Source organism: Coturnix japonica, chromosome 4 (genome assembly GCF_054131305.1).
Source record: "Coturnix japonica strain WE chromosome 4, WE-NBRP24, whole genome shotgun sequence".
Classification (NCBI taxonomy): Eukaryota; Metazoa; Chordata; class Aves; order Galliformes; family Phasianidae; genus Coturnix; species Coturnix japonica.
The window spans coordinates 86,057,348-86,072,451 of record NC_140666.1 but is presented as its reverse complement, the minus strand read 5'-3'; the positions used below and the strand labels follow the sequence as shown (position 1 = coordinate 86,072,451).

The 15,104-nt window shown below is 49.1% G+C and overlaps 2 protein-coding genes, 2 long non-coding RNA genes and 1 pseudogene across 13 annotated transcripts in view; 4 read left to right on the top strand and 1 right to left on the bottom strand.

Annotated features, from left to right (window-relative positions):
* LOC107314060 (uncharacterized) overlaps positions 1 to 15,104 on the bottom strand; it is a 65,719-nt gene that overhangs the window by 2,482 nt on the left and 48,133 nt on the right. For 6 of the 9 annotated variants that reach the window (XR_014946073.1, XR_014946076.1, XR_014946071.1 and 3 more), the window contains 2 exons: positions 14,531 to 14,616; positions 4,645 to 4,730 (listed from right to left, as the gene is read on the bottom strand). This is a non-coding gene — a long non-coding RNA (uncharacterized LOC107314060). Of the gene's footprint in view, positions 1 to 4,644; positions 4,731 to 8,903; positions 9,561 to 9,590; positions 9,782 to 14,530; positions 14,617 to 14,712; positions 14,985 to 15,104 lie in introns of those variants that run through there. The other 3 variants (XR_014946079.1, XR_014946077.1, XR_014946078.1) reach the window with 3 other exon arrangements.
* Positions 196 to 3,514, top strand: LOC146761173 (uncharacterized). 2 transcript variants are annotated; one of them, XM_085547527.1, is made up of 5 exons: positions 196 to 559; positions 1,137 to 1,502; positions 1,785 to 1,880; positions 2,250 to 2,366; positions 3,098 to 3,510. In XM_085547527.1, the coding sequence occupies exons 1-5, from the start codon at positions 514 to 516 to the stop codon at positions 3,112 to 3,114; spliced, it is 642 nt and encodes a 213-aa protein (XP_085403653.1). In that variant the 5' UTR covers positions 196 to 513; the 3' UTR covers positions 3,115 to 3,510. The 2 variants fall into 2 exon arrangements, with proteins under 2 accessions (XP_085403653.1, XP_085403652.1); XM_085547526.1 differs by having other exon boundaries at positions 196 to 1,502; positions 3,098 to 3,514.
* Positions 5,439 to 6,601, top strand: LOC107313873 (uncharacterized; annotated as a pseudogene).
* Positions 7,382 to 8,893, top strand: LOC146761172 (uncharacterized). Its single transcript, XR_014946080.1, has 3 exons — positions 7,382 to 7,504; positions 7,662 to 7,781; positions 8,629 to 8,893. It is a non-coding gene; the product is annotated as an uncharacterized LOC146761172 (long non-coding RNA).
* Positions 10,716 to 13,286, top strand: LOC146761171 (uncharacterized). The gene is made up of 3 exons (XM_085545954.1): positions 10,716 to 11,770; positions 12,140 to 12,256; positions 12,983 to 13,286. Exons 1-2 carry the CDS (start codon positions 10,716 to 10,718, stop codon positions 12,150 to 12,152), a joined length of 1,068 nt encoding a protein of 355 aa, XP_085402080.1. The 3' UTR covers positions 12,153 to 12,256; positions 12,983 to 13,286.

Sequence of the window (15,104 nt, the reverse complement as noted above, 5' to 3'; positions counted from 1 at the left end):
GGGAAGAGCCATGTCAGAAATAGGTGGACTTGGAAATCAAAACTGCATATGAATTTGTGCTGTAAAACATTCCCACTTCTTGTTTGCTCTCGAAGAAAACAGCGTGCTTTGAGATCAACACCAGACCACTTAAGGATGAGCAAGAGAAGGTAGAAGAACGTCTGACGAGAAACATAGCCTGAGGCCAGAGTCCACATCATGGAACTTGTTCCATTTTGAGCAGGTCTGGATGTGATGTGAGTGAACCAAATGGCAGAGAGACATCAGTCTGTAATGGATGATTTAATTTCAAGGAGTGTTGTCAGTCTGAATCTCAACTGAAGATACTGCAGCAAAAAAACACAGCCCGAGCTCCGGATCTCTACTGGACTTCTTCAGAAATCAACCTTCAGTGAACGCCACCTCTTCACAGAAGAGGGTCCTGATGACATCACATCCTCTCCTATAAGTTACGCTGCCTCCAAAGTTCAGTGACAAAGATCAGCCGCGCTGTGCTGCACCGCCCCGAGGACGATGGCCGGGTCTCCTGCACTGCTCCTCCTGCTCAGCCTGGGGCTCTGTGAGTATGGAAGCGGGCTTACGGGGCACCTGTGCTGGGAGGAAGGAGGACACTGGGGGAAGGCATTCCCCCTGCACCACGGCCAAGAACATGGGCAAAAGGGACCATGGGGAAAGAAGGGGCAAACCCAAAGGATGGAATTCAGGGCTAAACAGGGATGCGCAGGGAAGTGGGACCGGTGGGACTGCAGTGCAATACGCAGCAGGAATAGAGTCTGTTCAGACTGGTGTTGCTGGAGGGGATGGGGAAGGGGAGAGAGGGGGCATGGGGCAGTTGTTAGTGGGGAACCACCTGGCAAAGAAGCTGGGAAATGGCAGCAGCCCACACAAGGCAGCTGAAGGGCTGCTCTCAAGGCCAGCATCCATCTCCAGAGCCCGGCGCTCCCAACGCTCAGTCCCCAGGGACTCCAGCACAGCACACAAGTGTGCTGGACACCGATACCTCCCTCCGCATTCACCCTCACAGCCCACCTGCCTGCCTGCCACACACCGCACCAGCAGGGAAGAGCCCTGCACAAAGGCCCCGGGAGCTCTTCCTGAGCAGCACCTGAGGGGACATGGCCGACTTCTGCCCACAGGCTGCACCGGCGCCCAGCGACAGAGGGATGCAGTGGTGGTCAGTTTCAACAGGAATATGAAGCACCCCCAGCAGGGACAGCGGCTGGAGCTGGAGTGCTGGAGAAACAAAACCTCCTGGAGAGTCTCCTGGATCCGCCTGGACAGGGATGGGAATCTTCATTACATTCTCTCCAGTTATGGTACCAATACCACCATCTTCCAAGGGGGTGAAAGAACATCTCCACGCTATGAGGCAACATGGACTGAAAACATCTGTAGGCTGGTGGTGAAATCCTTCAGTACAGAAGATGAGGGGATCTATTTCTGCATCAGCTTCAACAGCGCGATGCGGAACATCAGCTCTGGACAACCTGCCTTCTTCCCAGGTCAGCAGCAGCTTCACCCACCTCGCTTACACTCAGCTCCCCTGCCCGTGCCTTCTCAACCCGGCCCATCTCCCACACTCCCCATGGCCCTGCTTCTTTGCCCAAGCCATCTCATCACACAGGCACTGCTCCTCCTCATACAGGCTCCCTGCCCAGCAGCTCCGCTCACGGTACCGGCCCTGCCCAAAGACAAAGCTCCTACAAAGTCCCCCCATGTCTTGGAGGGCTGAACAAAAGCTCATCTGTTTTAACTCTGTGTATCCACACACTTCTTCCTTCCAGTCACATCAAGAGCTTTACTCAGCTCCTTCCTCACTGCCAACACCCAGAGCAGCCAGGTCACCATGAAGGACATCTCCCGGCACAGTCCGGGTCCAGGTAACTCAGCTGTGGGGAGGATGGGGCTCTGCCAGCAGCGCTGCTTTGCTCTCAAGAGCCTAAATTAAGGCCTGTTCTGACTGATGTGTGGAGAGATGACTCTCAGGAGCCATCATGGACCAATTAAAGGTCACCTAGGGGATCAGGCCCAGTCAGTGTGGGTTCAGGAACGGTAAATCCCATTTGAAACACATAACTATTCTATGATTGGGGTTCTGTTTAGTGAATCAAGGTATGGCTGTCAGTGTGGTAGATAGACCAGACAGATCCCTTTGCCACAAGACCTCCCGATAGCTCTGCCATAGCCGAACATATCCCCAAGCATGAGGTCGGTATCTTGACATTCCCCTCTCGTCTTTCTTCCTGCAGGAACAAACAATGAGAACACACCACATTTCTGCCATGATATAGTCATGAGTGTTAACCTGGCTTGCTCCTGCCTCCTGCTCCTCACTGCCATCACCATCACCATCACACACTGCCAAAGTAAGTCCCACCTTGACACCCTGCAGAGCTTCCTGGAGCCTCACTCCACAGAGCACAGCCTGCTTCTGCAGGGGAACGGGCTCCCTGCTGACTGCCCTCATGCAGTCATTGCATGTCCAGGACACAGGGAATGGAAAAGGAGAGCTCTCAAAAACCTTTTACAAATTTGCCTTATCTCTAGGTTCAGTTCCAGAAATATTTAATATATTCTAAAGTGTCAGACAAAAACTGAAAACACAGAAACATTCTACAGGGCTGCATTACCTCTACCATCCTGATTTCCAGAAATCAGGGTTGGAAGAAGCAGAATCAAAAGCACTGTGAAATAACAGGAGAAACATGCATAAGAATGTGTTCCGCAAAGCCAAATGCCAACACTCACAGCAGCAATTTGAGCTATAGCCAGTTTACCTCCTTAATTAGACACATTCAGAGGCTGCTTAGCTGAAAGCAGAGATGCTAAACCTCAGGGAAGGAAAAAGGTTTTGGCACAACTTTTTCTGAAATCTTTAACTTACCCAGAGAATACAACCAGTGCAAAGGTATGTTTGAGAGCCAACATTTCTCTTTTCCACCCTCCAGTTGAATCAAAGGTTGTAACTGGAGAGGAAATTCTGACACTTTCAGACAACTCTCAGTTCCTCCTTACCACAGAGATCAAATGTTCCAAGTGCACAAAGGAGACGGATGATCAAAACCCACCACATCTCACACTCCGTTGTCACTTGCAGGATCGAGCTCACCGTAAGCAAGCAGTGCTGCGTGGCTGCTCAGCAGAAGGCACACAGGCGTCCTCCTCAAGCACCACCCTGATCCCATCAGCAACACACACAGCTGCCCTGATGGAGTGCGGCCATTTGGACGATCCTTCTTTGCCTACACATTAATTACACCCAAAACTCAGCTCTCATACCCCAACCTACCTCTCACCTCCAAGGAATTCCCTGTTAAAAGCTTCTAATTCTTAATGCTCTCAGCATATTCTTTGGTTTCATTCACAGTTTTCAAATAAAAGAATGTTTCAAATAAAAGAAATTGACTCTAGCTATATTCAAATATATCTCTCTATCTGACCAGGGATCCATGGTGGGAAATCCCTCCCACTTTTCCAACTGAAATCCCCACAGGAAGCACCAAGATCACTCATCTCAAACTCACGTCCTCCTGAGGCCCATTACAAAACTTCTCAGCCTCTCCTCTCCCACCAGGATTTTGTCGACACTGTACACAGCCATATCTCATTGATTCATTCTTTAACATAAGAAAATTAAATACAGACCAATTTCACCATAGCCTCTACATTGTACTGTGATGTCTCTGTCTGTAAGGGCAGGAAGAACCCCCAAACCAAAGAGATGAGAGCTCATCTCACTTTCCCAGCTCCCTCAGTTGCACCATCAGTGCTGCTGATGGTCGCTGCTCAGCAGGTGAGGACTCAGCATGTCTTTGTATAAATGCATCTGAAACATCACAGTTTAACCTTGGCTGACCTTCCTGCACGCAGAGGAGCTTCTTAGGTGGGAGCTCACCTGCAATGCCCATAGCTTCAGCTCAGGATTTTTCCTACTTTGCTGACAATGCTGCTGTAAGGCAGAAGCAGCTCAATGCAGCACCTCATTGAGACAACTTCAGTCATTCACAAGGCATGCCCACAGCTTCAGCTCATACCCCACATTCCTCCACAAGGTGTGAAACCAGGCACTCCCCAGAGCTCCCGATCCCATTGCAAAGTCAGCATGGATTCTGTTTGGATTGAGATGAATAAACTGACAATGGAAAAAGGCTGCACAAGCATAAAAGGCATCCCAATAGGAAATGGACTGTGGCCGATAAGTCCATAGTTCACACTTGCTTGAAGGGATTTCAAGACACAGAAAACTGTAATGAAATTTATTCAATGAAATACATTTTCTATTTGTTTTTCAAAAAGAAAAAGCCGATCTACTTTAATCTGAAAACTCAAACACCAAAACCTACAAAATAGGCTTCACAGTGGCTTTCCTTACTCAACAAAATGCTCTGAGGCCCAATCAAATGAGCCCAGTGATACCAGTTTTGGCCCATTTTCTCACAAGACAGCACTTGCACCACACAGCATTTCCTGGTTTCTGGCATCCAGGAATAAGGAGCACATTTGCAAAACAGGAATACAGCAACACATCGCAAATAACAACAGAGCCAGGAAATAACAAATGAAGTCCAGTTAATAACAAATAACACCAAAACAGGGAAACTGCCGCTACTATAAGTGCAAAGCTGCAGGAAGCCCAGCACTTACCAACGTGTGAGTGGTCACCTGGAGGCAGCAGCAAGGGCCCTCAGTGCTGAGGCATAGCAGGGTGTTTTTTGGCAGGCCGGAAGTCCCTGTGGTTGTAGAACAAGAACACAACAATTTATATTAAGAAAAGAATTAACATGTGTGAGTGTGGGACATGGGGCTGCAGCGATGGCTGCCACATCACAGACCTCCTGCCCTGCAGACACCACCTTCTGCACAGAAAGGTTAAAGAGAACAGCTGAGCTGAAGCACTCAGATACATGTCAGCAATGCACGGACACAGAGATGAGAAGTCTGCGTGGATCAATCTGAAAACAGAAGAAAACATCATAAAATCTGCTGCATAAAACATAACATGCAGCTTAAGACAATGGAACATATCTTATCCTTGTTATCAACAAAGGTGGACATGAAGAGAGTGCCTCAAAAGGCTGAGATACAGCAGGTTGTAGAGACTTACTTGATTTCCAGCAGGACCACTGTCTGTTTGAATCTCAACTGAAGACACTGCAGCAAAATCCCTGAGGCAACATTAAAAGCAACATTATCACGATAAACCCAAGTCCTGGATCACAGATGAAGAGCCGCAGAAATCATTTCTCACTGTTCCACCACAGAGGCCGAACACGGACTGCACACAGAAGAGGGTCCTGATGACATCACATCCTCTCCTATAAGTTACGCTGCCTCCAAAGTTCAGTGACAAAGATCAGCCGCGCTGCGCTGCACCGCCCCGAGGACGATGGCCGGGTCTCCTGCACTGCTCCTCCTGCTCAGCCTGGGGCTCTGTGAGTATGGAAGCGGGCTTACGGGGCACCTGTGCTGGGAGGAAGGAGGACACTGGGGGAAGGCATTCCACCTGCACCACGGTCAAGAACATGGGCAAAAGGGACCACGGGGAAAGAAGGGGCAAACCCAAAGGATGGAATTCAGGGCTGCTCAGGGACAGTGCAGGGAAGCGGGAGTGGTGGGACTGCAGCGCCATACGCAGCAGGAACAGAGCCTGTTCAGACTGGTGTTGCTGGAGGGGATGGTGAAGGGGAACAGAGGGGGTACGGGGCAGTAGTTAGTGGGGAATTACCCGGCAAAGAAGCTGGGAAGTGGCAGCAGCCCATACAAGGCAGCTGAAGAGCTGCTCTCAAGGCCAGCATCCATCTCCAGAGCCCGGCACTCCCAACGCTCAGTCCCCAGGGACTCCAGCACAGCACCCAAGTGTGCTGGACACCAATCCCTCCCTCTGCATTCACCCTCACAGCCCACCTGCCTGCCTGCCACGCACCGCACCAGCAGGGAAGAGCCCTGCACAAAGGCCCCAGGAGCTCTTCCTGAGCAGCACCTGAGGGGACATGGCCGACTTCTGCCCACAGGCTGCACCGGCGCCCAGGGACAGAGGGATGCAGTGGTGGTCAATTTCAACAGGAATATGAAGCACCCCCAGCAGGGACAGCGCCTGGAGCTGGAGTGCCAGACATCCAGAATCATATTTGGAGCCTCCTGGGTCCGCATGGACAACAGTGGCAACCTTCACTTCATTGCCTACAGTAACTCTCGATACAACACAATCTTTCATCAGAATAAGAGAGTATCTCAGCGCTTCGAAATATCATGGAGATATAGCTCCCCTTGGCTGGTGGTGAAGTCCTTCACGGCACAGGACCAGGGGATCTATTTCTGCATCAACGTCATCAACCAGGAGCTGCACTTCAGCTCTGGACAACCCGCCTTCTTCCCAGGTCAGCAGCAGCTTCACCCACCTTGCTTACACCCAGCTCCCCTGCCCGTGCCTTCTCAACCCGGCCCATCGCCCACACTCCCCATGGCCCTGCTTCTTTGCCCAAGCCGTCTCATCACACAGGCACTGCTCCTCCTCATACAGGCTCCGTACCCAGCAGCTCCGCTTGCATTACTGACCCTGCCCAAACACAGAGGTGATCGCACAGCCCAGCTGCACCTCTGAGGGATGAGAGTTACAAAGGCCACAGTCACCATCTCCTTCCTCATTTCACCTGGCCCTCTTAGTCCCAACACTCTCCATATACTTACAGCACCTCAAAAACATCCATGTCTCTCAGGACACGTTTTATATGACACTTAACAAATGCGCCACACAAACTGAAGGTGCTGATAAGAAATTAGATGCCTGGATCCTTCTGTTTCCAGGGCTGGACAGCATTCAAACAGACCCCGCAGTAGTTTTCCCTATGCTGGCTGTGTCCTGGCACAGACAGGGGGCAGCTTTTCAGTTGTACCTTGCTGAGTTCGCTTATTTCTTCTTTCCAATCACAACAACAGCAGCACCCACCATACCTGCAGCCACCAACCAGGGCAGTCAAGTCACCAAGAAAGACATCTTCTGGCACAACCCAGATCCAGGTAACAATCTGCAGTGAAGCAGACACTCAGCCAGCAGTGCTGAATTTCTTGCAACAGCATGAACTAAAGGCTGTGCTGACTGCAGGCATTTGGGGATGTGAGGACAAGAGAAAGACTTAATATTTCTCAGAGCAGCAAATGAGGACGTGGATTTACCTAAAGAGCTCAGAATTTCTGAGGGTGCTGGGAAGAAACTCTGAGCCCACAGCCCTCAGATTTCATAGCTGAGCAGCTCAGCAATGCAAGCAGGCTTCATATTAGAAAATCATAGCATCACAAAGTAGGCGCTACAGGGTCCCCTCATTGCTGGCCATTATGTTCATCTATGGCCTGGCAGGAGGGGGAGAAGGCTGATTTGTTGTATCTCACTGTATTCATCCATTTTTCCATCCACTCACAACAGCAGCAGAACACATCACACCCACTGCCACCACCCAGAGCAGCCCGGTCAACAAGAAGAACAGCTCACAGCATGGTCTGGATGCAGGTAACCCAGCTGTGGGGAGGCAGGGGCTCTGCCAGCAGTGCTGCTTTGATCAGAAGAGCCCAAATTCAAGTCTCTGCTGACTACAGGCATTTCAGGATGCAGGCAGATGTCTGCAACTGGGCCTTTCCCCTTTCCTCTCTCTCCTTTCTTCCTGCAGGAACAAGCAATGAGAACACACCACGTTTCTGCCATGATACAGTCATATGGGTTAACCTGGCTGGGACCTGCCTCCTCCTGCTCCTCACTGCCATCGCCATCAACATCACACACTGCCAAAGTAAGTCGCACCCTGACACCCTGCAGAGCTTCCTGGAGCCTCACACCACAGAGCACAGCCCGCTCCTCCAGGGAATGGGCTCCGTGCTGATTGCCCTCATGCAGCCATTGGCAGGACACAGGGAATGCTGAAGGACCACTCCTAAAACACTTCTCCAGATTTCACTCATCATTAGCTTTAGATTCAGGAACCTTCATCACATTTTACACTTACAGATAAGAAGTTATAAAAACAAATTATTAGAATTACATAGAAAAATTGTAAACGGACAAGAAATTATGAAATGTGTTGGCGATGCCATCCTGATGTCATCCTATTGGTGTTTAAATTGCCAAATTCCAAAATATTACTCAGCCATTTAATACAGTTGATTCACGTAGATCAATATTACCAGTGAAGATGCATTACCTGCATTAATTTCTGCAGCAGGTAGCACTTATGGTGAAGGAGAGATTGTTACACAGCATCTGCATTTACTGCAAAAATTTCTTACTCAACATTGTAATTCACTGAAAGCAGCCCACAGTACTGACAGGAAAACAAAATGGGGAGAATCATGGAGTGAGATCGATCCTGATGGTCTCTAAATCAGCTTACAGCCAACACAGAGCCTTTAATAGATTCAGTCTTAAGGCAGAAATCAGTATTCTTCTACACTGTTGTCAAACCTCAATTTCAAATGCAGGATTGCAATTCAAGAGTAAATTCAGAAATCTTCATTGATATTTTTACTTCTTCCTTGCTAAAGTGGTCAGGTCTTCCGACACCAACAACAGGAAGCATCAGCAGTGCTGAAATCAACACAGCCACGCGTCACACGCGCTCATCACAAGCTCATCCCTTGCAGGACCGAGCTCACCGTAAGCAAGCAGTGCTGCGTGGCTGCTCAGCAGAAGGCACACAGGCGTCATCCTCAAGCACCGCCCTGATCCCATCAGCAACACACACAGCTGCCCTGATGGAGCGCTGCCATTTGGATGACCCTTCTATGCCTACACATCAGCCTCATCCAAAACTCAGCCCTCATACCCCAACCTACCTCTCACTTCCAAGGTATTCCCTGTAAAAAGCTTCTAATTCTTAATGTTCTCAGGTTTTTTTTTCTTAGCTTTCATTCACAGTTCTCAAATAAAAGAATATTTCAAATAAAAGAAATTGACTCCAGCTATATTCAAATATATTTCTCTATCTGACCAGGGATCCATGGTGGCAAATCCCTCCCACTTTTCCAACTGAAATCCCCACAGGAAGCACCAACATCGCTCATCTCAAACTCACGTCCTCCTGAGCCCTGTTCCAAATCCTGTCAGACTCTCCCTTCCCTCCAGGACTTTGTCTACATCCTCCACAGCGAAATCTCATTGATTATTGTTTAACAGAAATAAACTAAATACAGACCAATTTCAGCACAGCCTCTACATATACTAAACAGTGATGCCTTTGTTTTTAAAGGTAGGAAGAACTTCCAAACCTGAGAGCTCATCTCTCTTTCCCAACTATCTCAGTCGCACCATCAGTGCTGTTGATGGCCGCTGCTCAGCAGGTGAGGACTCACCATGACCTTGTGTAAATGCATCTCAAACATCACAGTTTAACCTTGGCCGACCTTAGTTACCCCATTCCAGAAAGTTTCACAGTGGCTTTCCTTACTCAACAAAATGCTCTGAGGCCCAATCAAATGAGCCCAGCAATAGACAGTTTTGGCCCATTTTCTCACAAAACTGCACTTGCACCACACAGTATTTCCTGGTTTCTGGCATCCAGGAATATTGGGCACATCTGCAAAACAGGAATACAGCAACACATCACAAATAACAACAGAGCCAGGAAATAACAACAGAAGACACAAATAACACCAGCACAGGGAAATGGCCGCTACTATAAGTGCAAAGCTGCAGGAAGCCCAGCACTTACCAACGTATGAGTGGTCACCTGGAGGCAGCAGCAAGGGCCCCCAGTGCTGAGGCATAGCAGGGTGTTTTTTGGCAGGGCGGAAGTCCCTGTGGTTGTAGAACAAGAACACAACAATTTATATTAAGAAAAGAATTACCGTGTGTGAGTGTGGGACATGGGGCTGCAGCAATGGCTGCCACATCACAGACCTCCTGCCCTGCACACACCACCTTCTGCACAGAAACCATAAAGAGAACAGCTGAGGTGAAGCACATGGCTAAATGTCAGCAATGCATGGACACAGAGATGAGAAGTGTTGTGGATCAATCTGAAAATAGAAGAAAACATAATAAAATCTTCTGCATAAAACATAACATGCAGCCTATGAGAATGGAACGGGTCTTATGCTTGTTATCGACAGGGTGGATATGATGAGTGTGACCCAAATGGCTGAGAGACAGCAGATTGTGTCAGTCTGAATCTCAACACAAGACAACGCAGCAAAATCCCTGAGGCAACATTAACAACAAAGCTATCATGATAAACCCAAGTCCTGGATCACAGATGAAGAGCTGCAGAAATCATTTCTCACTGTTCCACCACAGAGGCTGAACACGGACTGCACACAGAAGAGGGTCCTGATGACATCACATCCTCTCCTATAAGTTACGCTGCCTCCAAAGTTCAGTGACAAAGATCAGCCGCGCTGCGCTGCACCGCCCCGAGGACAATGGCCGGGTCTCCTGCACTGCTCCTCCTGCTCAGCCTGGGGCTCTGTGAGTATGGAAGCGGGCTTACGGGGCACCTGTGCTGGAAGGAAGGAGGACACTGGGGGAAGGCATTCCCCCTGCACCACGGCCAAGAACATGGGCAAAAGGGACCATGGGGAAAGAAGGGGCAAACCCAAAGGATGGGATTCAGGGCTGCTCAGGGACTGCACAGGGAAGCAGGAGCGGTGGGACTGCAGTGCAATACGCAGCAGGAACAGAGTCTGTTCAGACTGGTGTTGCTGGAGGGGATGGAGAAGGGGAGTGAGGGGGCATGGGGCAGTTGTTAGTGGGGAACCACCTGGCAAAGAAGTTGGGAAATGGCAGCAACCCACACAAGGCAGCTGAAGGGCTGCTCTCAAGGCCAGCATCCATCTCCAGAGCCCGGCGCTCCAAATGCTCAGTCCCCAGGGACTCCAGCAGAGCACCCAAGTGTGCTGGACACCAATCCCTCCCTCCACATTCACCCTCACAGCCCACCTGCCTGCCTGCCACGCACCACACCAGCAGGGAAGAGCCCTGCCCAAAGGCCCCAGGAGCTCTTCCTGAGCAGCACCTGAGGGGACATGGCCGACTTCTGCCCACAGGCTGCACCAGCGCCCAGCAACAGAGGGATGCAGTGGTGGTCAGTTTCAACAGGAATATGAAGCACCCCCAGCAGGGACAGCAGCTGGAGCTGGAGTGCTGGAGAAACAAAACCTCCTGGAGAGTCTCCTGGACACGCCTGGACAGGGATGGGAATCTTCATTACATTCTCTCCAGTTATGGTACCAATACCACCATCTTCCAAGGGGGTGAAAGAACATCTCCACGCTTTGAGGCATCATGGAGCGAAAACGCCAGTAGGGTGGTGGTCAAATCCTTCAGTACAGAAGATGAGGGGATCTATTTCTGCATCACCAACATGAACCAGGTGCTGCACTTCAGCTCTGGACAACCGCCTTTTTCCCAGGTCAGCAACAGCTTCACCCACCTCGCTTACACTCAGCTCCCCTGCCCGTGCCTTCTCAACCTGGCCCATCTCCCACACTCCCCATGGCCCTGCTTCTTTCCCAAGCCATCTCATCACACAGGCACTGCTCCTCCTCATACAGGCTCCCTGCCCAGCAGCTCCGCTCACGGTACCGGCCCTGCCCAAAGACAAAGCTCCTATGAAGTCCCCCCATGTCTTGGAGGGCTGAACAAAATCTCATCTGTTTTAACTCTGTGTATCCACACACTTCTTCCTTCCAGTCACATCAAGAGCTTTAGTCAACTCCTTCCTCACTGCCAACACCCAGAGCAGCCAGGTCACCATGAAGGACATCTCCCGGCACAGCCCAGGTCCAGGTAACTCAGCTGTGGGGAGGATGGGGCTCTGCCAGCAGCGCTGCTTTGCTCTCAAGAGCCTAAATTAAGGCCTGTTCTGACTGATGTGCGAAGAGATGACTCTCAGGAGCCATCATGGACCAATTAAATGTCAGCTAGGGGATCAGGCCCAGTCAGTGTGGGTTCAGGAACGATAAATCACATTTGAAACACCTAACTATTCTATGATTGGGGTTCTGTTCAGTGAATCAAGGTATGGCTGTCAGTGTGGTAGATAGACCAGACAGATCCCTTTGCCACAGGACCTCCCGATAGCTCTGCCGTAGATGGACATATCCCCAAGCAGGAGGTCGGTATCTTGACATTCCCCTCTCATCTTTCTTCCTGCAGCAACAAACAATGAGAACACACCACATTTCTGCCATGATATAGTCATGAGTGTTAACCTGGCTTGCTCCTGCCTCCTGCTCCTCACTGCCATCACCATCACCATCACACACTGCCAAAGTAAGTCCCACCTTGACACCCTGCAGAGCTTCCTGGAGCCTCACACCACAGAGCACAGCCCGCTTCTGCAGGGGAATGGGCTCCCTGCTGATTGCCCTCATGCAGCCATTGCATGTCCAGGACACAGGGAATGGAAAAGGAGAGCTCTCAAAAACCTTTTACAAATTTGCCTTATCTCTAGGTTCAGTTCCAGAAATATTTAATATATTCTGCAGTGTCAGACAATAACTGAAAACACAGAAACATTCTACAAGGCTGCATTACCTCTACCATCCTGATTTCCAGAAATCAGGGTTGGAAGAAGCAGAACAAAAAGCACTGTGAAATAACAGGAGGAACGTGCATAAGAATGTGTCCCGCAAAGCCAACACTCACAGCAGCAACTTGAGCTATAGCCAGTTTACCTCCTTAATTAGACACATTCAGAGGATGCTTCGCTGAAAGCAGAGATGCTAAACCTCAGGGAAGGAGAAAGGTTTTGGCACAATTTCATGTCTGAAATCTTTAACTTACCCAGAGAATACAACCAGTGCAAAGGTATGTTTGAGAGCCAACATTTCTCTTTTCCACCCTCCAGTTGAATCAAAGGTTGTAACTGGAGAGGAAATTCTGACACTTTCAGACAACTCTCAGTTCCTCCTTATCACAGAGATCAAATGTTCCAAGTGCACAAAGGAGACGGATGATCAAAACCCACCACATCTCACACTCCGCTGTCAATTCCAGGACCGAGCTCACCGTAAGCAAGCAGTGCTGCGTGGCTGCTCAGCAGAAGGCACACAGGCGTCCTCCTCAAGCACCGCCCTGATCCCATCAGCAACACACACAGCTGCCCTGATGGAGCGCGGCCATTTGGATGACCCTTCTATGCCTAAACATCAATCTCACCCAAAACTCACCTCTCATACCCCAACCTACCTCTCACCTCCAAGGTCTTCCCAGCGAAATGCTTCTAATTCTTAATGCTCTCAGCATATTCTTTGGTTTCATTCACAATTTTCAAATAAAAGAATGTTTCAAATAAAAGAAATTGACTCTAGCTATATTCAAATATATCTCTCTATCTGACCAGGGATCCATGGTGGGAAATCCCTCCCACTTTTCCAACTGAAATCTGCACAGCAAGCACCAAGATCACTCATCTCAAACTCAGGTCCTCCTGAGCCCAGTTACAAAACTTCTCAGCCTCTCCTCTCCCACCAGGATTTTGTCGACATTGTACACAGCCATATGTCATTGATTCATTCTTTAACATAAGAAAATTAAATACAGACCAATTTCACCATAGCCTCTACATTGCACTGTGATGTCTCTGTCTGTAAGGGCAGGAAGAACCCCCAAACCAAAGAGATGAGAGCTCATCTCACTTTCCCAGCTCCCTCAGTTGCACCATCAGTGCTGCTGATGGTTGCTGCTCAGCAGGTGAGGACTCAGCATGTCTTTGTATAAATGCATCTGAAACATCACAGTTTATCCATGGCTGACCTTCCTGCACGCAGAGGAGCTTCTTAGGTGGGAGCTCACCTGCAATGCCCATAGCTTCAGATCAGGATTTTTCCTACTTTGCTGACAATGCTGCTGTAAGGCAGAAGCAGCTCAATGCAGCACCTCATTGAGACAACTTCAGTCATTCACAAGGCATGCCCACAGCTTCAGCTCATACCCCACATTCCTCCACAAGGTGTGAAACCAGGCACTCCCCAGAGCTCCCGATCCCATTGCAAAGTCAGCATGGATTCTGTTTGGATTGAGATGAATAAACTGACAATGGAAAAAGGCTGCACAAGCATAAAAGGCATCCCAATAGGAAATGGACTGTGGCTGATAAGTCCATAGTTCACACTTGCTTGAAGGGATTTCAAGACACAGATAACTGTAATGAAATTTATTCAATGAAATACATTTTCTATTTGTTTTTCAAAAAGAAAAAGCTGATCTACTTTAATCTGAAACCACAAACACCAAAACCTACAAAAAAGGCTTCACAGTGGCTTTCCTTACTCATCAAAATGATCTGAGGCCCAATCAAATGAGTCCAGAAAGAGCCAGTTTGGGCCCATTTTCTCACAAAACTGCACTTGCACCACACAGCATTTCCTGGTTTCTGGCATCCAGGAACAGGGGGCACATTTGCAAAACAGGAATACAGCAACACATCACAAATAACAGCAGAGCCAGGAAATAACAACTGAAGACCAGTTAATAACAAATAACACCAGCACAGGGAAACTGCCGCTACTATAAGTGCAAAGCTGCAGGAAGCCCAGCACTTACCAACGTGTGAGTGGTCACCTGGAGGCAGCAGCAAGGGCCCTCAGTGCTGAGGCATAGCAGGGTGTTTTTTGGCAGGCCGGAAGTCCCTGTGGTTGTAGAAAAAAACCAAAATAATTTATATTAAGAAAAGAATTAATGTGTGTGGGACATGGGGCTGCAGTGATGGCTGCCACATCACAGACCTCCTGCCCTGCACACACCACCTTCTGCAAAGAAACCATAAAGAAAACAGCTGAGCTGAAGAACTCAGATACATGTCAGAAATGCTTGGACACAGAGATGAGAAGTGTGTGTAGATCAATCTGAAAATGGAAGAAAACATCATAAAATCTGCTGCATAAAACATAACATGCAGCCTAAGACAATGAAACAGGTCTTATCCTTGTTATCAACAACAGTGGACATGATGAGAGTGCCTCAAAAGGCTGAGATACAGCAGGTTATAGAGACTTATTTGATTTCCAGCAGGACCACTGTCTGTCTGAATCTCAACTGAAGACACTGCAAAATCCCAGACGCAACATTAAAAGCAACATTATCACGATAAACCCAAGTCCTGGGTCACTGATGAAGA

Excerpts from the sequence above, each read along its gene's own strand:
- LOC146761171 (XM_085545954.1), top strand. The coding sequence starts at position 10,716 with ATGGGGCAGTTGTTAGTGGGGAACCACCTGGCAAAGAAGTTGGGAAAT.
- LOC146761173 (XM_085547526.1), top strand. The coding sequence starts at position 566 with ATGGAAGCGGGCTTACGGGGCACCTGTGCTGGGAGGAAGGAGGACACT. Across the intron at positions 1,503-1,784 it reads ACAACCTGCCTTCTTCCCAG|TCACATCAAGAGCTTTACTC; the intron begins GTCAGCAGCAGC and ends TCTTCCTTCCAG. Across the intron at positions 1,881-2,249 it reads CCGGCACAGTCCGGGTCCAG|GAACAAACAATGAGAACACA; the intron begins GTAACTCAGCTG and ends TTCTTCCTGCAG.